General features: G+C 42.3%; 2 protein-coding genes and 1 long non-coding RNA gene across 4 annotated transcripts; all 3 read left to right on the forward strand.

Annotated features, from left to right (window-relative positions):
- The first annotated feature begins 2,122 nt into the window (after positions 1-2,122).
- On the forward strand, positions 2,123-9,837 carry LOC109144323. Of its 2 annotated transcripts, none has more exons than XR_002273259.2 (3): positions 2,123-2,179; positions 4,720-4,815; positions 5,400-9,837. It is a non-coding gene; the product is annotated as an uncharacterized LOC109144323 (long non-coding RNA). The 2 variants fall into 2 exon arrangements; XR_002045022.3 differs by having other exon boundaries at positions 8,554-9,837.
- A 2,444-nt stretch (positions 9,838-12,281) lies between these two features.
- PRELID3B (PRELI domain containing 3B) lies at positions 12,282-18,546 on the forward strand. Its single transcript, XM_039563261.1, has 6 exons — positions 12,282-12,383; positions 13,058-13,226; positions 13,598-13,687; positions 14,056-14,126; positions 14,955-15,057; positions 15,743-18,546. Exons 1-6 carry the CDS (start codon positions 12,352-12,354, stop codon positions 15,860-15,862), a joined length of 585 nt encoding a protein of 194 aa, XP_039419195.1. The 5' UTR covers positions 12,282-12,351; the 3' UTR covers positions 15,863-18,546.
- On the forward strand, positions 16,262-23,596 carry LOC109144277 (putative protein TPRXL). The gene is made up of 5 exons (XM_039563668.1): positions 16,262-16,273; positions 16,942-17,070; positions 17,885-17,893; positions 19,363-19,455; positions 21,032-23,596. Exons 1-5 carry the CDS (start codon positions 16,262-16,264, stop codon positions 21,869-21,871), a joined length of 1,083 nt encoding a protein of 360 aa, XP_039419602.1. The 3' UTR covers positions 21,872-23,596.
- The last annotated feature ends 85 nt before the right edge of the window (positions 23,597-23,681 follow it).

Below are 23,681 nucleotides of genomic sequence, written 5' to 3' on the forward strand. Positions count from 1 at the left end.
AAATATATAGATGAACCCTGAATTTAGGATGCACTGCAGGGAACAAGAGCTCTTCAACACCTGGGGGTGCCATGCTGGTGTCCCCTGTGCCCACACCGAGCTCATGTGGAGCACCTGAGTCACATCCACACTGCAAAGCACCGGGGCAGGCTCAGATCTGTCACTTTGCCTCCCACCCTGAGGTCTGAGAAGCTCTTCCATGTTCCATACAACACTCACCTCTTCCAGGAGTGCCCCAGGAGGGTTCCAGTTCTTACCTCGTGCTTTAAGATTGCAATTCTTACCCTGAATGCCTCAGGCATGGATAACTGCAGGATAAAGGCAGGGAGTGGTCATGTGAAAGAACACTCCTGGCAGAGTGAAGTTTATTATTGCACTGGACTTGGATTTCAGTTGTCTGTCATGGTGAGAGGTATTTCTGTCCCTCTCTCCTTTGGGTCTCATGGAGCTTTGCTTTTATCTGTCGTCAAGGAAACACCAGGGTTTTCTCCCTCTTGCTCATTAATGTCTGCATTTTTGTTTCCATAGCTACAAAGGAACCTTAGTGTTTTAAAATAGCAGTAATTGGATTACCATGACTTTTTCAAATTTATTGACACCATTAATGGCTCCGATTTTCAAAAGCAGACACCGAAATTGTATCAGCAGTTTTTCAGCTATTAACGTGTTATCTCCTTGTCCTGAAATCCTGGGTACATGCTCAGAAAAGTCTTCAGCATCCAGACACTCACTTCAGCCAGATTCAGGCTCCATACATGGTGCTCTGAAATTACTGAAAATAGTCTGCTCTTTACTTGGATTAGTTTTAATTTCTGATGATCTCCTGCAAAGGAGTGCACAGGTTCTGTTGTGAATCTGCTGGGTATTAGCATCTTACAGATCCTTTGTAAATGTAACCCCAGTAGAATAATCTGGAAGAATTTTTGCAGCCAAGGATCTGGGCAACTCAGGATGCAGGAACATGGGAAAAGCACAAAGAATTGAGAGTACCAGCATTGCTAACAACTGGAATCACTTAGCAGGGACATAATTCATGTTTTCTTAAGACAAAAAGTGACACTCCTACACTGTCTGTGGCTTTATGCACCCTCCTACCACCCTGAAATTGTTCTTGTGCCGCCTTCTAGCACTTTTCATTTACTTGTTACCATTTACTTGCCTATTTCAGGTGCCCACAAAGCACTGTAAGTGCATATTCCGTACCCCTACCCTTTCTTTCCAGTCCCTCCAATCCCTCCTGCCCTCATCCTCTGCAGAGGACAGAAAGCAGCTGAATGCACTGTATGGATGTCCCAGCAACAGTGTCACCACTCCTTGTGCTGAGCTCCAGCCAGAGATACACACCAGTGCCACAGTGGAACTGGACTAAAATTAACCAACAATTTAAAAAGTTTTAAGAGGTGAACACACAGAGTGTCCAGATACCACCTATTGTTTTAGAAAAACAAGCTCAAGAGAGTCACCAACCTAAAATCTAGGCATAGCAAAAAGGTGACAAGTGGCTAAACACAAGTAAGTGTGAACAAGGAAGTCTCTTTCATCTAAAATATTAGTTCCTATTTTTCATAACGGATTTCTGTGCATCCTTGAGGCTCAGACATTCTATTACCATAGAAACAGTATCCTGTGTCTCTGAGGACCTGCTGTAGCCATGTGCTGTTATGGAAACAGTCATCTGAACAGCTCAACTCATGTCTGTATTTCAGTGATTGTGTTTGTAAAGATCCATTGCTAAATTATGCTCCAGGATTCATTTTAATAAAAACTAAGTCTCTGAAGTACTTGGAAATTTAATAAACTCCTCAAGGCTCCTCCTAATTAAAAACACAGCAATGGAAAAAAATATACATTAGAATTACCGAGCCCTTTCAATACTCACCAACCTCTCCTAATCCCTACCATCAGCAAAGGTTTGGGGAAAAAGATGGGTCTGTCCTCCCCAACGATTATTAGTAAAACTACTTCAGGAAAGCAAATTTTTATGTTTTGTTCTGTGCAAGGACTCCCTCACACACCCATCCTATGTGCCAGCACAGAAATGAAATTCAAAACATAAGAAGGTACAGGGAGAAAATGTGGCTCACATGACTGAACTGTGAATTCTTAAATTTTAATTCCAGGTGAACTATTCTTTTGTCTCAGAAAAACCATCCAAGACAGATTGCTGAAAAGATAACATGTGAGTTGGAAGCTCAACTCCTACTGTTTTTTTCCTGGGAATTGAGTCCTTAGCTGATCCTAGAAAATCTCCTCAACATTTTCATATTTGTAACATCTCAGATACTACTACTTATGTATTTTACTAGAGTTCTGTGGGCATGAGTATTTTGTATTTTCTTGAATAAAGCCATCAAAGAATCAGGCACAGAATGATAAAGTGCTATTTGGGTTAATGGTCAGCTGTAAAGAGCTCCCTGCCTAATTACATAGATTCTTCTACTTAGTTTCTGCAACTTAAGACTGTAAATTCACACATTTTATCTTTTTTTTTAAAAAAATCAAAATCATCCACACCAAGAAGGTCCTTTCCAACCCAAACCACCCTAATAAGGTTATATCCTTAATAACCAAATACTGGTTATTGGGGCTTGTAAGGGAACATTTCCTAACACTGAATATCTGAATATCTCTGATTGCAGATAACAGTTTACAATGTATAAAGAAATCACCCAAACATAATGAATTTGTGAATATAATTCAAATACCTCCACTGAACATCAGGGAAGCGGGAAAACACGAGCTACTCAGAAAGGTGTCAGTTTTGAAACCCAGGTCTTTTCCCCTCTTGATGGGGATGCAGTGACACCTCAGCAATATCATCATTATCATCATCGTCATCATTTTTTTTTCCTTCAAAATGCTAACAGCCTCTTTTATCAGCTAGGATTAAGATACATGTGACACTGAAACACACATTTCTAAAAGGAGCAGACATTGATTTCAGAGTAAGCAAATTAAATAAGTTTTAATTGTTGCTGATACTGGGTTGTCTCCAAGTTTTGCGATTAATGAAGCTTTGTGGAGGATTTTTATTAATATCATAGTTTTCCTTAGAAGTCTCCTTGCCTGCTGCTCCCCTCACTGATGGATCTGGCAGCACCGATCCCTGTGTCAGTCTGTCCGCTCAGGCAGTGTCCAGCTGCTCACACCGGATTTGTTTTTCCTGTTCCTGTGTTACTCATCCCACTGTACATTTGGGATCCCCTGGCTTTGAAGACACAGAATGCACATCTTGATCAAAAAGAAGAGTTGTGCTCTTCATCTTGCCTTTTATAGACCTTAATTTTTAATAATTCCTGCTTTACAGGATTTTGTATATTTTGGAGAGCTCCTGTAAGCTCTGAATTTTTCATCAGTAGAAAGTGTATATAAAAATTCCTCTTATTTCTAAGCATGAAAACCAAACACTGACACTAAGAAGCTTAAACTCCATTTTTGCCATCCTATTAATCATGAACCTGCTGGATATCCTATTGAATCAGTGCACTAAAACTGATATAAATATTATTTACTTGTACAGCATTTCGGAAGTAGTTCTTAAATGACTCAATTTAGAGAAAAAATAAATTGAGGCAGCTAGTTAGAAAGTGCTTCAATGTACATTATGCAAGACCTAGATATGAAAAATTACATTTTAAATGGTTGTTTTGTGAGAAGAGTAGTCACTGCTAAAACTACTTATTCCTTTAAAAAATATTTTTAACTTCAGTTTGTAGCTGTCTGTTAACATTTTGGACTCTATACTCCTGTAACAGAGAACATAAATACATTCTCAGGAGATGGATTAATTCAAGCTAGCTTAATCATACTGGGATGAATTTGATGATTTCTCAGTGCCTGGAATTTAACTTTTTCTTTCTTTATTTATACATGTGGCTTATTCTTTTAATTACTGCTGAAACACGAAGTTGCAGACAGCTTTGTTTCAGCATCATATTACATCTAGGCAGTATGATGGTGAAAAAGCTGTTTTCTCCCAAAGGGGTCTCTAATTAATCATCTCTAATGAAGCTGCACTAATTAACAATAATGAGGGTGGTTGAAGGCCTAGAAGAGTCTGAGGGCTGAGTTGGGGCTGTGAGGATATTTACTTGTAGTCCTTTACAAGTGCAACGCACCCAGGACTGGTCTGTGAATGGATTTTTAACAGCTCATAGGTTTTTGTAATTTTTAATAAATTCTTAGACCCTCTTCAAGTTGTTGCCTACATTTTACTCAAATTTTCTTGGTCTGTATATAGCAGGTTTGTACAGGCCTGTTAAATGTGTTCAGCTTTGGATCAGGACAGAATGTAGTGGAGTTCTTTTGCAGGACTTCCAAGATTAAAAGTATTCCTACATATTCCTCTCACTTTCCTTAAGTGCTACAATAGTTCACAGTTAAGTACATAAAAAAGCCCCCATGGCCTGTAGTGTCAGACAGTGGTCACAGGAAATGCAGATTCAGGCATTCTATCAAGCTGGACTCTGACAGTTTTGATCACAGCATCTCATGGCCTTTGATTTTTTATAAATGGAATCTATGATTTTTACATTAATGAAGATTTTATGGAGTCTGCTTAAAGTTTAATATATTTATTAGAGAATACCATGAAAGAAAATATTTTTGTCCCAATTGTGCATGAAGAGTATTCTGTTACTTCATTTGCATGGAAGATCCTTGCATTATGTTTCCATCTTAAACTCTTAGATTAACATTTTTATTCCTTTTTTTTTATAGTTTATCCCTTAGGTTGGATGAAACAGCCTCAGAAGGCTGTTTGGAAAAGAGGAGTATTTTCAGTGAAGCTACAAACAGGAAACCACCACTGGCCAGGTAAGATATTAAAGATTTAAAACTGTCAGAGCACCTCATCACCAGAAGGACAAGGATCATTTTCAGGTGCAGTTTTTGACTTTCATGCTCGCTGTTTCCCTGTGGGTCAACAGTGCTGTCCAAACACCAGCATTTCGTCTTAGCTTGGGGTTGGGAATTCCTGCTGTCAGGCCCAGCTGAGAAGGCTGGGACTGAGCCTTAAGTTGCTGCTCCTAATAAAGGTCTGAGGACTGTGGTCCCAGAGAGGAGGTCTTGTGCTCTCCGTTGCTGAGACCGGATCCTCCCCCTCCCAAAGAGGTGACAAATACTGTCCCAGCACTAAGGAAAGCAGAAATACTCCTAAATCCAGGATCTACCTGTTCTCTGGCCCACAGAACTTTGAATAAAAATGATTTAATGGCTTGCCTTCACCAGAGCTGTGTGGTCAGCCACTGGCAGATGAAAGCCTATGTGTCTCAAGACTGTTTGGTTTCTAATTGATCTGATAATTGTCTTGGTGACAGTTAAGATGTCAGCACTAATGACTAAGTGGCCACTTTCATGCAGTACTTTGTGTATAAAGAACTGACAACTTTAATTTCCAGGTTGTGGTTTCTTTAAACCATGTCCAAAGATAGCTGATGGAGCACAAGATTTCTGACACAAAGAGCTTGATGTAAACTTTGGACATGGGAGCAAGGTTTGAAGACCATGAGTGATGTTTGTGATTTAATACGTAATTCTGACCACGACCTGTCGCCACTGGTTCTTCAGACTTTGCACTGAAAGATGCACCCAACAAATGTTTGAGAGCACGGTGTTTTTATAAGAATTGTTGTCATCCTTTGAATTACACAAGGATCATTAGGGGAGAAACATGATTATCCCCAAACAACACAAAACCATCAGCGTTTTCAAAGTACTTTAAGATTTGTGGTTTTGTCTTTAATTGTGCTGTTACTGTGCTTGCTCATGAGTTGTGGGTGATAACATGTGATTATCATCTGCCTACTTGATCACATGCACATTTGTGAGGCTTGCAAGAGCAAACATTATCTGGCTGGGATCTGCCACATTCTGCAGAGTTTCAGAGACTGTTTCCCAGACAACAGCACAGTCCTCTTGCACCCATGAGCCGTGCACCGCCGTGGACCTGCGCTCAGTCTAACACCTGGTGGCAGCTGCTGCTCCCACTGCTGACACAGACAAGCCATAATCCAACTGCCTGAACTCTGCAAGTCAAGGAAACTGCACAACCTAAATTAAAAAGTCAAAATGAGTCAAACAGCACCTACCTTGTTACAAATTCTGAGTCAGTTTTTAAATGGAAACCAGATCATTCCTTGCCAAAAGTCATTTAAGGGCCATGTACTACCTGTTTAAGACCTCTGCTGCCAAACATAAAGCCAAGCACAGCTGTGTAATGTGGTAAATCATTTCTCTGTGGCAATTTGAGTGTGCTAAAACAAAGGAGCCCAGAGGGCAGGTGGAGGAGTGAGTGTCAGAAGCAGGCAGCTCAGGCCAGCTGGGTGGGATTCTGTGCAGGGCATTTACATTTTGGATGTTGTCAGGTGGGCGAGGAAGCTGATAAGAAAAATAATTATTTGCATTCAAATTATATAAACAGTGCCAGAGCCTGGTTAGTGTAGGCAGTGACAGACAGTGTTTCCCAACCACAGGAGATGTATCACATGCTGGGTAAGGAAGGTATATGAGGCAACAGTACTCTGAAGGTGTGCAGCTCTAAGCCTCTTGGCACATTTTATGGGAGAAGAATAAAATAAAAGGGATCTGAAAAGCAAATGATTGTCCCAGATCCTCCTATTAAAAATGCACATTTTTAATATGCCCTAACTTAAACTCTGTGTTCTGAAGCAAAGATAATGTCTGGGTTTGAATTTATTAGAGGGAGGGGGGCAGGATATTGGTGGGATTTGGGCAGGGTTTTTCAAGGTGTGCAGGGGTATTGGGGGAAGGGAGAGATATTAAATGGCAGGTAACAAAATCTCAGTCTCTCCTTGATGTTCTTATCTCCAATCAGCTAAAACTGAGTGGCTGTAGCAGCAGTGTAGCAGTATCACCAATTAGCAGTTCAGATCCCATGCTGTCCTTTCACATCAGGTGGCCACAGGTTTCCGAAGATCTTATCACTAATTTTTTGTTTTTCACTCATTAAAAATGACATCAAGTGTGAGTGGAATATTAAATGATTTTGCTTATTGATCCTGTGATGTTCAGTCAGAATATCCTGGAAGTTTGCAGAGGGGTTCTTTGGGGTGTGCCATTCCCTCTGTGGGTACCATGGCAGAACCAGGTAGAATCTGACAGGAGATTTATCATCTTTTATACCACTCTTTCATATCACTTCAGACTGCAGCTCTGCCTTTCAGAGCTTCTCCAAGGAAAAGCAATTCCATGGTCAAGATGAAGAGGCTATTCTCTCTCCAACCTAAGACTACTTCAAATTTTTTAAAAGTATTCTTCACCTCCTGTTGAGAGCTCCCTCAACTGCATTTTGTGAATGATGTCCTTGGCTTTCCTCACTGTTTCCATGAAGTACCAAAGGCCCTTATCTGACACTGAGTGCACAGGTTTACAACAGGACCTTTGCACACTGAATTGTTCTCAGGTTTTCCTGTCTGGACACCTCCGTCTGCCATTACCTGAGACACTGGATCTGCTCTATTGCAATCACATCCCTGAGAGTTGTGCGGTGTAAATGTAGCTGTGGTGACAAGTATCTGAAAAGGGAAGAAAAGCTACTCCATCATAGATAAGGACTTGTGGAAATTGAAATCTGAAAGACAGTTCTCAAGTACGTGAAGCCCCCCACACAGGGAGTGGAATACACAGATAGCCCATGTGATCCAGCCCCCTCTCGTGGTTTTTCCACACAGAAGGCAGGAATCAATTCAAACTGATTCCTTAGTAATTATATAAACACTTGCATCTCTTCTCTGAAAGCTGATAGGGTTACTGGCATTTCATCTCGTCTTAGGGAGTGATAGGTATTAGTCTGAGGATAGAAAATAATCATCTGTAAAAATTTTTATTTGTATTTCATATGCAACTTGACAGCTATTTCCACCAGAATATGAGGGACTAAGGGAAAGGGATTTGTTGGCTATTTCTATAAGCTGTTATTCCTTCAAACTGAGAGGGGAAGAGCCCTAAATACTACAGGACAGAAAACAAAACTCTCCTGGTCAACTGATAAAGTGCAGAAACAAATACAGGCATTTGGTTGTCTTACACTGCTCTGTGTTTTGAGTTGAACTGAATGGTGTGATACAAACAGCAAGTCACTGTTTGTCAGCGAGTGAAGAACAAATGCACTGAACTTAGAGAACTGCTGCAGGTCTGGCTAAAGCCAAGCTGGTTCCAGTGGGTGTTTTGGGGCTGCGCAGCATTGGCCAAATCAGCCCTGAACACTTGTTCTTGTTCTGCAGCACTAGCATGGCCTTTCTGTCATTTTTCCGTTTCATTTACGGCTCACTCTGCAAACAGAAATCCAGCTGCCGTGTTCCCTCACAGTGCTCATCATGGCCACATGAAGAGCTGTCCCAGAGCAACATGAGCAGCAGCCCCAGAACAGAAATAGCTGTCCTCAGGTGGCACCGGGGCCAGCTCACACAGCCTGGGCAGAGCTGAAGATCAGTTGCACAGGAGGAGTTTGGCAGTGCAGCTCCCCTGGTTGAGGCTGTGAGGTTTATAGAGCTCAGGGGTCTCAAGTGCTGCATTCTGGTCCTTTCCCTCTAGGATTTGGGATCACATCAGTTCTGAAGAAGGAAGTCGAAAGGCTTTGGAGTGGGAGGCCAGTTTGCAGCAGCAGTGAGAAGCACTGTTAGGACTCAACATCAGCAGTGAAACTGTTAATGCCTTGCAGAGGAGGTAAAACTGCTAAAGAATGATAAAAACACATTGTTATTCCATCTATGTTTCTCTGAGGAGACAAAGAGATGCACCAAAGCATGTGAATGTTAATCCCTCATACAGTGTGAGCTCTGTTCTGACCTAACAAACATCTCATTATGGAAACTCTTTTGTGCCTAACACCACTTTTCCAGAATGTTCTGTAGTGGTGGCATTTCCCCATTGGTGTCTCCTTTGGATATTAATCAGATATCTGGAAGGATCAAAATTACTTGAACAAAACTCCTATTAAAGTATGGGCAAAGCCAGAGGAGTTGGTACCATCTTGTACTGAGTTATTGCTATGCTTTCTTTCTGTCAATGAAGGTATTTGTTTATTAAAAGCACCACTGGATGTGACCTTGTCAGACAGGGATGCATTATGATTTACAAGGCATTAATGAGCCAATTCTGGAAGCACTGAAAAGGAGCTTTGCTATCCAACAACGTTTTCTTTTAAGAAGTGCATTCAGGAAAATACAGCTGAGCACGAGGAGGCCGAGATACTGAACGGACAGCTGATGAAAGAGTGTTTATAGATGGGGCAGCCATGAAGAACTGTAAAATGGAAGTCACTGAACAGGAATGTTTAAAAAAGAAAACACTGGCGATTTTCTATCATTACAACTGCCAGACTGACAGAGGGAGCGGGAACTTGTTTTTCCAGCTCAGGAAAAGAGCAAGACCTTTGAATGGTTTCCATTAATATTGCCTGTGAATACCAGTATTTCATACTAATAAAACTTGGATTTCAGATCAAGGAACTGGTGCAGTGTTACTGCAATGTAGCCATATTTCAGAATACAACAAGGGGGGAAATACACCACAAAATACAATTTTCTTAAGTGTAAGAAACAGTAAACACCTCAGCTGTCATGTGAAAACTGTGGAGTTGTGACACCTGAAGCAGGGAAGCAACCAGAGCCCGTGTTCTGCCTGTGACAGGGAGTGCAGCAGGTGAGTACTGAACTTTCCCCATTTACCCTTCTCAGTATCAGTCACCAGCAGTGTCACCTCTGTACAATTCAGTTCTGGTGACCCATGATGAATGGCACTTCAGGCTTGCATTCATTTCACTCAGAAGTGCAGCTTGAGTCACTGCCATTGTCACCAAACCCTTTTCAGGATGGAATTTAGTGACATTTTGTGCTGCAGAGTGCTCTGGTTGATCTCTGGGCTCTGAACCAGGGTGGTGTTTGCTTTCCTAAGTGAGATACAATACCTGTATTTGTCTTACAGAAAGCCAAAACCATGGTCGTGTAGGCCTGATTGGGTTTGACAACCTGGGGTTTTGGTACCCACTGTGGAGAGGAGGAATGATCTGGATATAATACTGGAGATAAAGAGACTTTGGGGTTGTGAGTTATTTCCTGATATTTATGCTTTTTGGTCAAAATGATGGGTTTTTTATGAGGCTGCTTAAAGGGGACAAGCCACACCTCCCTGCTGGCAATCGAGTCTGGAAATAAAAAATCTTTATGTCTCATTGAGCAAATTGTTTGGGACCTCAGAGCACTTGCCCCCAGAATTCCTAGGGCAATTTCCAGTATTTCTTAACCACTCCAAGGAGATTGCTTTGCCAAAATGACAAGGCCCATTTCATGCATCAGTTGCATTGAGCAATTGAGAGTAAACAGCCCTGGAAAGACACATACGGACTAAGGAACTTCGTCATGGGTTTCCACGGGTTTTATATTCTTTTGTAAGTGTCCATCATTGTCCTCAGTGATCATTTTGGTACTGCCTGGGACTGGACAAACTTAACTCATAGAATGTTTTCTTTGATTTCAGTTATTAGACAGATACTGACAACATACAGGGGCAAAGATATTGGATTTTATAGTATTATAGTATATGTAAATAATTCTAATGTTTAGGATGTGCCACTTTTTCCTCTGCAGCTTAAAAATGCACATTTTATTTCTTAAAGTCTGGCTGTATTATTCAAAATTGTGTTATTTCTCTTACAAGTCAGGTTTATAAGTAGTTCCACACTTGGTATCACTCGGTTTCAGAAACCTACTTGAACAAATCTCCTGCTAAAATAGCCTGAAGTTTACATGAGCAAGAACTGATGAAATCTAGCTCCTAATCTGCACCATATGTTGGCATGCTTCCTTCTTGGGAATGACATTTTGCTTTGCTTCCAGTAGATAACATTTCTTTTACAGAAAAAAAAAAAAACCTGATGATAGGCTACAGACAGCCTGATGGATAAGGGATGGGTATCTGCTGTACTGTCCCTGTCTATTTAAGGGTCACCACCTTCACAACTGTGTGTCACACTGACACCTCTCAAAAAGCTTTGCATTTTTAACATCCTTTGCAAAATTCTCCAGTTGCAAAAATCACTCGGTGCGTATTCAGACTACAATGGATTTAGAGTTGCCTTGCAATCTCCCAGCAATAACTCTGTACACTGTGACCGATCAGGGGCGTGTTAGCAATGTTCAGGAACAGTCCGTGAGGTGAGAGTCAGGAAAAATAAGATCAAGACAGGTATCCCCAGACGAATTTATTCTCTTAACAGCTCTCATATAACTGTTTGCTACTGACTGAACCAGGTATTTATCACTAAGTAGTAGCTTCTCTGTCCCAGAGCTGCTGGATTTGATGTTCGGGGTGCACAGGGGATAATCACTCTGTGTGTGTCCTTCCAAAGACAGGCTGATTTCTGGCACCGCAGAAGGGCGTCAGCAATGTCACCGTGTGATATAACCTGTTTCTGGGAAATTTCCCTCTCATGCTTTTCCAGTGAGGCTATTTCTGTGCGGTTATGAGTATGTAGAGGTCACGCCCTCACCGTGTGCATGAAACGCTATCCTGCTGTTTGAAAAAAGTACCGTTTTCACCGGACTCACGGCATTTTCCAACACTGCTGAGAATTTTAGAAGGAACTGCTTGGTGGCGCGCCAAGAAACGCATGTGGGTTTGTTTGGTGCTGTAACCGCTTCTTTATTAACGCCGCGAATCCCCCTGGTTCACGGCACGGATGAGGAAGGGAAGCAGCTGGCTGGAGCGCCGGGCAGCCGCGGCCGCCGATGGAGCCCCGGCCCTGGCCCTGACGGGGTCCCCCCACAGACCCGCCCGCCCGCGCCGCCCTCCCCGCGCCGCCCGCGCCTCACGCCGGTGACGTCACACCGCAGGGTGCGGGGGCCCCTGCGCCCCCTGCCGGCCGAACGCACGCGGTAGGGGCGCGGGGGTGTGACGTCATCGGCCACACGCGGCCCCGGCCCCGCCGTGCCCGGGCAAGGCGGCGAGCGGCGGCCGGACCGGGCCGTGCCCTGCGAGCCCCGCCCTCACCGGAGCGCGGCTCACAGGCCGCACCCGCCCGTGTTTGCGCGATGGGCGGCGGAGCAGGCGGTGCCACGCCCCGGGCGCGCCCTTCACCCCCAGCCCTTCACCCGGGCCACGGTGATCACGGGCCACACCCGCGGCCACCCCAACCTCACCCCGAACGTCCCCGGTCGGGCACGGCCCCGGTCACGCGGTACGCGCCCCGTGACGTCAGCGCGGCGCCGCGCGGCGATTGGCGGGCGCTGCCCGCGCAGGCGCGCGCTGCCGGGGGCAGAGCCGGGCCCGCGGTGCCGAAAGGCGGCGGCGGCGCCCCCGGAGCGCGCCCGGGCTGTGCCCGCCGCAGCAGCCATGAAGATCTGGACCTCGGAGCACGTGTTCGAGTAGGTGCCGTGCGGGGCGGCGGGCGGGTAGCGCCGGGCCGGGCCCCGAGCACGGGGTGCCTCTTCCGGGGGCTGTGGGGGCTGCGCCGCGCCAGGGCCGCCCCCCGGGAGCTCCGCGCCGCAGCCCCGCTCCGGCGGCCGCGGCCTCTCGCCTCCCCTGACCTTCCCCCGCGCGTCCTTGCCGGCCCGGGGTCACGAGCCGGGGGAGGCTTCTGGAGCCGGTGGGGCTGCGGAAGCTCAGCAGGGGCTGTACCTGTGCGGGGCCACCTGCGCTGTCGGCACCGAGGAGCGTCCTTGTGCTGCCCCGCTGCTTCCCGCGGCAGCGCTGGCCGAAACACGATGAGGCCCGTCATGGTGTCGGGGCTGAAGTGCTCTAGAATACCTGTGTTAAAAATAATCCGAAGGGAGTGCTCGTTAGAGGGAAGTAGCAACTTAATAAATCACTCCAGTATTACCGAAATTTGGATAAAGCGTAGTCTTTTGGCATTGTGTCAAAGGGAAAACATTCTTACCAAGTTAGACTAGAACTCAGGACACTTAAGTAATCAGGTGTGTTGGATATTTGATGTCCATGTGCACCACCCAGTCAACGAAATAGATTTTTCTTCAGGGAAAGATATAATCCTGTTGAAAACAGAAGCGTGCAACTTATTGTCCTGGTTCTGTTTGGGCAGTCACCCCTGGGAAACTGTGATGACAGCTGCCATGCGGAAATACCCCAATCCCATGAACCCCAGCGTGGTTGGAGTTGATGTCCTGGACAGACACGTGGATCCCAGTGGGAAGCTGCACAGCCACAGACTCCTCAGCACGGAGTGGGGAATCCCCTCCATTGTGAAATCGGTGTGTATTGTGTCACAGGCTAGAAAGGGATGCCGCAGGGAGGGGAAGCTCCTGAGCCAGCTGTTGTAATAAATGTGTATCATTTCATAACTTTTAAACCATTAAAGTTTAATGGTTTAGGCATTTATGTATCAGGAAAGCTCAATGGCGGCACACAGTGACCCTGATAGCCAAAAGTTGCCTGGATCTGAGACTGCTTCCATCTGGAAAATGAGACCTACTTCAACTGAATAGCTTTGTTTTAAGCTAAATCCTAATTGTGTTCTCTTGGTATCTGTTCAATGCAGTAACCACTACTTGTGTATTTAGAGACATGAAAAATTGCAGTGGGTTAGTGGAATTAATGCCATCTCTGTTTGCCTGTCCCCCAGCTCATCGGCACCTGCAGAACAAGGACATATGTGCAGGAGCACTCTGTTGTTGACCCCGTGAAAAAAACAATGGAGCTTAAATCCTGTAATGTAAGTAGTTGTGTTTGTGCCACTGGAATGGATCACAGAGTATAACAGCACCTTGTACATTTGAAAAATAAATCATCTTGAAAATTGCATTAGAACAAAACAAGTTAAGGGTTTAAGTAATGTGGTTATAGTTGATTGGTTCTGTTTTTCATGAAGGAGCTACTTGGCTCTTGGAACTTGTCAGGACTGAGCCATGTGAACATACTGATGAGCAGGAGGAGTTTTGGGCGTGGAGGTGGTATTGAGAAAAAATGTTTTAAAGCTTTTTGGTGTCTGTATACTCTGGCTGTTTCCTTATCATGTAACATTTTGGTCTCTGTAATACTCTGTGTTATTTGTAAGGGGTAATTCTGTCCTGTGTTCTACAGATTTCATTTACAAACCTTGTGTCGGTAGATGAGAGGCTTGTCTATAAACCACACCCTCATGAACCACACAAGTAAGTACCTCCCTGCTCTGAGCTTGCCCACAGCTATGAGACTTTGCTTTGAAAATGTCCATAGTTTCCCTTGATCAGAAGATGAGGTTTACACGACCTCTGTTACAGATAATTGTCTAAAACAGGATTAAAAGGATTGTCACTTCCTGCAGTGATATTGGTTCTGCTGAGTCACTGGGAGACTTTGGGTCATGCTGTACTGGAGTCCAGTTCAGCTTTTCAGGGGATGTCCTGTCTGTAACTGAGTTTGTGTACATTTGCAGTTTTCAGCTCCTTGTTTCTGATCTCTTTGTCAGCCTGAGCACAGATCTGCACTAGAAAGCACATTTTTGTGCCTTTAGCCTCTGATTTTGGAGGTTTGTGTTTTGGTGGTTACTTGGGGTTTTTAAGGCAACTTAGAGCTTAGTGAGTCTGTACTGCTGGAAGTGGTGATAATTCTGAAGGATCATTCTAGGGATTCTAACATAGGAGTTTTTTTCTGTCATGACGGTCAGAAATGTTCAAACCCTCTTGTTGAAGGGGATGTTTTAGTACTGTCTTCCCAGTATAGTGTAACTCCAAATCTGCTGTTTCCACTCTTAACATACTGCTGCTAAAGATGGAAATGGCTAAGTGCCACAAAGGGAGGCTTGGACTTAGCGGGTACTCTTGGGCTTTGTTTTATAAGTAGAAGCATAAAGCAGTTACAGTGTAGAAGTGGGTTGTCTTTAGGGGACAAGAAGTTCTGTGTTACACAGCAAAGCTGATGAGGGAATGTACTTGTTGGGGAGGAGCGAGTTCCTTTTTTAAACTACTCAGAGTAACTCAGTTTCCTGCTCTCTGTTTCAGAACCATTCTGACACAAGAAGCAATAATATCTGTAAAAGGTGTCAGTCTCAGCAGTTACTTAGAAGGTCTAATGGCAAACACAATTTCTTCCAATGCTAAAAAAGTAAGTATGGCCTTTGTGTAAAATGTGTGGTCACTGGCTGAATGTCAAAAGGAATAAAAATCGCTGTTTTACTTTTTGGCTTTGTGAGCAATCTTAGGAAGGAGCCACGTAGTTCTGCTGCCTTTACTGTAGAGACTGAATGCTCAGCATGCTGAACTTCCTCTTCTTTTTCCTCTTGTGAATAGAGATAATGAATTGTTATTGGCAAAGGTCTCTGAATCTTCACTGGAAAAAGCATCTCCACTCACTCAGCAGTGTGACACTGTCAGTCTTTTGCTGTCCTCCTGATGCAATCTATTTGCTTTTGCTGTCAAAAAAGGATCTACATTCAGACAGATCTGAAATAACTATGTGGGAGCAATGAAACAGTATTTTAGTTGAGAGTCTGTCCTCTGGCAATCCAAAGATATCTCAAGTTCAGCTCGAGAACAATAAAGCAGTCTGGATAAAAAGTCTTTTGTGGATCATAATGTGAGAACTGCTGATACAAGGAATTGTTTTCATGAAATGTAAGGCAGAACATGTTCCAGCAGTACTCCAGTTATTGAAATAACAAATATCAGAGGCATGTATTTCTGTTCCTTCCTTTTTCAACTACTGTGTCTTTAGTCAATTTCAGTAAGAATTTAACTGATTTAGTTATTTATTAAGATTTACACACTGATAAACTTTTCTTTAACTGTAGGGCCGTGAAGCATTGGAATGGGTAATTAAAAGACTGAATGCTGAAATTGAAGAGTTTGCAGCTTCAGCAAGAGGAACCATGAGGAATTCGATGGCAGCAGCAGCATTTGTAGAGAAATGATGATAGTTCTTAGATGTGTATCACTAACGAGGCTTAACGACCTGCAGCTTCTCTCCAGGCCTAAATACATGTATCCTTTGTTATTTAAAGGATGTGTGTATTAGGCATGTTATAAATTTAATTTGGAGAAAAGCTGAATTCTTACTAAGGCTGAGGCTCAGAGACTACTTAATATATTGGGTGAACTGGACCGAATTGCGGTTACAGATGAAGAAATAATTATCAAGTGTAGTTCCTGTATTTACATGAACACTAACTTATAATGTTTGCAGATATGAAATAGCCTCATTTAGTGGTGAGGCTGCATATGGTGGAGGACACTGGCATGTTAGGCTAACTTTTATTTTTTGTGTGACTTACGGACTACCTCTTTTGGGACCAAGCCCAAAATTAGGCAGAATGGTTGTTCAGGCATTGTTCTTTTTTGTTGATTTTTGACAGTTGTGTGATACAACTTGGTTTAACAGAAAGCTTATTACTTGATGCTTGAAATATAAAAGAATGTAGAAAATATTTTTTGATAAGCTTTTTAACTTGACTAGTTGGACTAACATGGTACTCAAACTGTTTTTCAGTCACTATAGGTAAAACATCAAAGTGTCTCTTACCTACCTACCAAGACCTAAATCCTGCTCCTAAATGCAACATTAATGAGCTGGGCATGCAGTACCTTAAGATCAAATTTTATCTTAAATTCCTACAATAAGTATCTTCATTTCTAAAAGCCCATTACATAAAGGTACAATAAGCATAGAACCTTAAAATCTTGTTAGCTGCTACAATAGTAGGTGTTCACTTCAAAGAACCAATTAAAGACTAAAAAACCTTAGTGAAGGTGGCTAAGGAGATACCTAAACATAAGAGGAAGTAGTATCTAACAATATACTCATTAACTTGATCACACTCCAGAAATAACCTGCTACATCCACTGCATATTGTGTTGTCCTTTAATTTAACCTCTGTTCTACGTTCAGATCCCTTTACCTTCTGAACTCGTTTGCTCACAGTACAAGGCCCTTTGTATTCTCAAGGGTTTCACTTGGTGTTCTCCAGTCTCTGTTTCCTGGTACTCATTGTAGGTTCTTGGTACTGTCACCAGTCATTTGCTGCAAGAACTCAAAGGTCAGCCCTTGACACCTCACACTGTGTGCCAGTCTGCTGATAGTCCTGGGGACCTCACAGGGACTCTGTCCCACGAGGCTTCTTCAGTGTGAACAGAAAGATGCAAAGGCACAGCCCAGAAGTAGCTGACTGGTGGTATTTTGGTGCCCAAGGCTTTTTCTGGAATTTTGATTCTAAGCTTACAAGTGATTTCAAGACTCTGTTACTCTTTATGAACTGTACTGTCACCTGGCCCAGCATATTTGATTTTGCATGCCATTTCTGGTATATCAAATTGCCTATTAAGTAGTGTCTGCTATATAGAGAACCAGAGCTTATTTTAACTGGTAAACAAATGAGAACACTTCTGTAACGTTTGTGTTGGGGGAAGAAAACAGGAATATATAACTTTTAAAAATTAACTATTCTAAATATTTTTCTAAACAGAAATGGTTTGAGACTACCTTACTAATTAAAGTCATTGAGGTTTGCCATACTTTTACAGGAGATTATTACAACTGAAATAACATTTCAATTTTAAAAGTATATGTGAAACTTTTGCAAAACTGTACCATCATTTCTGATAAAAATGCTTATCTTGAAACTCATTTTATATGTTTATATGTTTGCCATTAGCATCATTTGATATTTTAAAGTCAGTTTTTTCATTTCCAAATTTTTCTGCACTAAGGACTGCATAGTAGCACTCACAGTTTGGCCTTGCACTGGAAAAAGCCTTACTGTTTGATTTTTACAGGCATTCAACAACTTCTTGAAAGATAATAATTTTCTTCTATTTTATTTATATGCCTGCCTTCTCATTCTGTCAGAGTATGGCTTTCTGTATGTGGCGCTTTTTAAATAAAATTTTGTTTCAATTCTGGCTAATTCCTGAAACTTTCTGGTCTATTTGTGTTTTAGAACTATGAGGTGAGTTATCTGAAATGAGAGGGGTGAAGAAATACGCTGGAGTGAGTGGCTTCTTTTATTGAAATGCATATCCTAAAATGCACATTCACAGCTGCTGTAGTGTTTTTTGGTTCTTAATAACTCTGCTTTTCTGCAAATCTGGCTTTAACTAGCAACCAGATTTCACAGTTTGCTGTGGAGAATCCATCCTGTGGAAAGATTTTCAATCTTGGGCTGGGATTTGTGTTCAGATTCACTGCAGTGAATGTGGGTTGCTGTGGATGAATGCACCACACTGCTGTGAGAGGGGGTTCTGAGGGTTGGAAGGAATGGAGGAGGTGGGGAAGAGAAAGCAGTTACAGTTGGAGGGACAGAACTGAAGGACCAGGAGGATAGAAGAATTTTAAAAAAGGGGAGGGGACACAGGTAGTGGAAGAGCAGAGGTGAAGGAATGTGATGTGAACAAATCAGTTCTGTGGACTCTGATGGATCCCTGCCCACCAATGGGTGTCAGCACCTGTTCAGCCAGACAGCAGTGAGCTGCAAGTGTCAGCCAGGGGTTTGCTTGGAAAAAAGCAGAAAAATTGTAACCACCATTTCCTACAACATTGCTGATCTGTCTCTTGTGGTTTGTACTTGCGTTTATATTTCAAATAAATGTCCTATAGAGTAAACATAAGCACCCACTGTCTCATAACTGCAACATTTCCAATCCCCTGGCCCTGACAGAGCATTGATTCAAAGGGAAGGTCAGCAACCTGTTGAGGTTCACGTTTATGGAAGAACTGAAGAGTACTGATAAAGAACTTGTGTGGAAGCAGTGAAGCATTTTAGAATCCTTCAATTTCTTAAGGTGGGGGTTTTTCTTTCCCTTGCACAGGACCTGTTAATTTCTATCTTAAATAACTTGATAGCTTTGCTTTACATGTTGCTGCAGAACTGAATTATTCTAAAGGTAAGGCTACATGTTACAACCAAGCTGAACTAACTGCTTACCTTAGGAGGTCCATGATCATCAGCTGTGGACAAAATATCTTACATCATCATGCTGTTTTGTTATAACCACATTTAAAAGTAACACAAGTTATGAAACACATGAAAAGAGGAAGCAATGCACAAGGTTTTTAAAACTTGAGTGTACCTGAATTCTGCTCTGCAGATCCTGGCTCCCTCCACAGGCTATTTATGTCAGATTTTGTAGAATGGACTGCTGAGAACTTGGATGACACTGCACAATTATTTTTACTTTGAATCCAGGTGTCCAAAAGTTGAAAATTAATGTCTTCATCTGCTTCATCAACTAACCTTCAAAATACTGTCCTGTAATAGGAAACAGCACGGAACTGTGTCTTTTTCTTAAGATTTGAGCTGATTTCAGTGAAGTTTTTGCTTGCACTCTGTGCAGTGCTGTGCTTAGACAGGATTTAGCAGAAGATGACCCGTATTGTCATCAGCATGGCATCATTTCCAGTGGCTGTGGAGGAGATTAGGGTCAGCAGCAGAGAGAACAGCGGAGCTTTACCAGCACAGCCCAGTATGGCTTACCCAGGCAGAGAAAGGAGGTAAATCCACAGCTTTCCAAGGTAGGAAACATTATTACTGACCTCTACATTTTATACAGTGGTGACCATAATTTCACATTTCTTGACAGTGTTATTTCATAGGAAAAAGTGCAACAACTTTGTTATTTTAAATTAAGACAGAAAGAGCTCGGTGAAGACATGATGGAATTTATAGCCTGTTGGACACTGGCTTTTTATTGTATTTTAATTTGCCTTTTTTAAAAAATATTTGGTCTCCCCTGTAAAATAAACTTGAGAAACCCTTGAGATTAAAGATAGTCACAAAATTATATTGGTTTTAGATAGCAAGGGATTTTTAAGGTGTTAATTACTCTTATGTTTTATTAAGAATACAGGACAGCAAGCAAACTTGTAATTTCATCATAAATTATGCATGGTTGGAAAAATTAATTTGTTTTGCCTTTTGATCTATAAACATTGTACTCTTGAAAGAATTGCAACCATGTTGCAACAGCTCTAAAATTACAGAAGCATTATCTATAAATATTAAATATATTCAAGAACTTCTGGGGGTCTCATCATTGGTATATAAGCAGCTCTTTTTTTAGTGTGGTAACTTCTGCATTGTGCTGTATCCCCACGATTTTAATGTTTGCATAGTAAGACACCATTCAATTTCAGTGGCTGTTCAGCAGACACCTGCTTCAGTTAAGACGTGACCTGGGTGGGAGTTGCACCCATGGTGATTATGTTAAATCCATTACACACTCATCTGGAATGGGTTGTGTAAGAACACAGGAAAAGCTGGGATGTGTTCACCTGAGAAGCTGCAGCCTCCTGTACCTGTATCTTGCACTTCCTTGGTCCGTAAAATGTGGTTGTGATGAATGAAGAGCTTTATGTGCCTTCCTGTGCCTGTCTGGAGAGGCACCCGCAGGTTTGAGTGCTCTGTGCTTTGTGGTGCAGTCTCGAGACGAGAGAAGGCAGCTGTCGATCAGCCTCTTGATCTACTCACACTATAATTAGATGCACCTTTTAGAACTGAAATTTAAGCTGTTCTGTTCCCTTTTTAAGCACATCTGCCTTCTATCACAACTTCTCTTTAGGATACTTTAGGATATTTTTATTAAATAATTCAAACTAGCCACAAATAAAAAATTATTATTACACAGGTTTTATGTCCAGAGGTATAAAAGAAAGGTAACAAAATAAGACCTCTTTTTATCTGAGTAACAGTTAGAACTGCCTGTTGTATTTCTCAGACACAGACTCAGTTTAGCACACTGTTAGCTTCCAAAACCAGATCCTGCACATGCAACACAGAAGAATAAATCTGGTTGAACAAGGACAGACATGCCAGGAGAGAAAACTGTCTGCAACTGTACGTGTGGTTCTGTACTGGTCCCCTGGAAAGGCACAATGTTCTCAATAATTCTGTGAGCTCTTATTACTGGGGCTTTTCTGCACCAAAAGAGAAACTACTAAGAGACCATGCACACAGTTTGAATCATTATTTTCAAAAAAAACTTTTGGGGGTTCATGCTGTCTTTTTGTTTTGGTGTGATAATAGAGATCTTTAGTTTAAAATACTCCTGATTTAACACCCATCATGTTGGGGATTTATTTGGCTTTTCAGTGTCATCTCTTCAACCTGCCTGGACCTGCTTGGTCTCCCTTTTTGGCCTCCCTGGACCCCTCCAGAGTCAAGACTTTAGACTCCTTGGAACTCTTTAAAATCCCCTTTTCAGATTCATTGGATTTATCCAGTCTGAGCTCTTCATCCTCTGTGGAATTCTCCAGTCTCACTTCTTCATCCTCTCTGGACCTTTCAAGTCTCACATCTTCAGCTTCTTCAGACTTCTCCAGTACCTCCTCTTCAATTTCCTTAGAGCTCTCCAGTCTCACCTCTTCAGAGTCCTGGGAGCGCTCCAGTTTCTCCTCTTCAGTTTCACTGGACCTATCAAGTCTCACTTCATCTGGCTCCCTGGATCAGTCTGGGGACAGTTCTTCAATCTCTTTAGATCTCTCGAGTGTCACCTCTCTCTCCACAGATTTCTCCAGTCCTTCTTCTTCACTCTCTCTAGACCTCTCCAGTCTCACTTCTTCGTCCTCCACAGATGTTTCCTCCTCAGCTTCCCTGGACTTTTCTTGTACAATCCCTCCATCCTCACCAGGTGTCTCCGAGTACAGCTCCTCCACCTCGTTGGAATCTCTAGACCTCACCGATTTTAACTATTTCATGTTTCAGCGCTCCTCTGGATTATCTTCACCAACTCCTGAGGCTGTTTCCAATCTCACCTCTACACCTTTTTTGGATGTCTCCAATCTCACCTTTCAGGATGCTTCTTCCCTCACTTCCTCAGTTTCTTTGGACATGTCTAACCTCACGTCCTTAGTTCCCCCAGACCTTTCCACTCTCACATTTCTGGACGTTGCTAACTGCACCACCTCAGCTTCTCTCGATCTCTGCATCTAACCCTCCTAACTTATCCCCTGGAAACTCTCTCCATCCTAAACTTCTCTCCTTTATCTGCTCTCTCCTATGTTCTCTCTCTGAAAGTTCTTACCTAAGGGAAGTTTAGGGCTTTACAAATATCTCCTGGCATCTAAACTGGGCATGAAAACAGGTCATACAAATCTATAACGGTGCCTTGTAACAGCTGCACGAACACCAACATTTATTCTGGAATTTTTGTAGAGCACAGTTTCTGTCACTGATTGATATCCAGTCTGCCTCAGCATGGTTGGTACCTCTCCCAAAGGTTTAGCTTTTTCAAGTCATGCTGAATTTTTATCTACCAAGACCAACAAATAGTAAATAGAGCTAAATGTGCAAATAAATGCATCCAGGTTGTGTATCTCTGTTTATGGATTTAAATCTGAATTAATGTTACAGAATTGCAGGCAGAGGCATTTCACAGAGAAGTACAGAGAGAGATGAGGTGGGAAAAGAAAATTGTGGAGCAAAAAGCAGGTGAGAGACGGGATAGTGAGAGGAACCAGAGAAGCCATGGGGCAGGAATAGAGTGGCACATAGCTGGAAGAAAATGTCCAACTCTGCTGGCATGATTTTTCTCTGCCAAGCCATGTTTGTGGCCTGGGCTGCCCATGAGGCTTAAAATAATCTTATTGCTAATAATTTCACCTATCAAATAATCAGATGTTGCCATTTGCATGTAACATCCCCTTTCTCAATATATGTAAGTACTGCAGTTACTTGTCTTGCATCAAATATGCTGCTTAGGTAGCACAGAAGGGCTTTCCAAAATCTTTGGTGCTGTCCTGTATCTTTTTTGTTATCATTGTTATCATTGGGGCTTCAAAACCAAGCATGTTTCCTTTCAATATCACTGGCACCTTTCTGTGCTAAAAGGGCAGAAACATGTTTGTCATAACAAATATTTTTAAATTTATTTCATTTTTGCAAACTGGAAAGCTTTGCTCCAATATGCCACGTGTGTCACAACAGTAGAATATGTTTCACACAAAAATAAAGAAGAAAACAAATGCATGAGGTAAGAATTTTCTGCCTCATTTGCACTAGTTATTTCTTCAAAATTAAGTAGGAACAATTGCAATATGCGGGTTTACATATTAACCCAAAATTCTATAGGAGCAGAATTGTTTAACAGTTTACAGATCACTGGTGCAGATTTTACTGCTGTATGCTGGAGACAGACTGATCTAGCTGGTGAACAGTTGTTCTTTTTGTTCTGGTGACTCTTTCCTGACATTACTGTGGGGATTGTTAATCGCAACAGTTCTGGACTAAATGAGATCTCTAATAAAGCTCAAAATTACTCTGTGCTTTAAAAATGGTTTGACTTTGGATGGAAGGAAGTAAAAGAACAAAACAAAAGTGCAAGGATTTGTTAAAAACGCAATATTTAATCTCCTCAAGTATTTTGTCTTAATTATTTAAATGAACACTAGGTTAGGACCAAATTGCTTCCATAGCAAAAATGATTTGGGTCTTCTAGTAACGTTTTGCTTATTATATGTGGGAAATTGTTTTTACTTTGTGTCTATAGCTTCTAGTTTGTTATGTTTCCTTTTATGGATTTGTTTAGAGCAAATGATTGAATTTCAGGTGTTTGTATCAAGTCTTACATCCAAAGGAACCCCATGGCAAAGCACTGTGTCCGATGTGACGGAACTGTCACAGCTTGACCATACACTGCAAATTGAAGAAAAGTCTGTTTAAAAAAATCATTGGCTCCACCTGCTTGTAAAACGCTTTCTTCTTTAGTGTCTTTTCTAGAAAAATCAAGAAGTGATGGTACAAA

This window comes from Corvus cornix, chromosome 20 (assembly GCF_000738735.6).
Source record: "Corvus cornix cornix isolate S_Up_H32 chromosome 20, ASM73873v5, whole genome shotgun sequence".
Classification (NCBI taxonomy): Eukaryota; Metazoa; Chordata; class Aves; order Passeriformes; family Corvidae; genus Corvus; species Corvus cornix.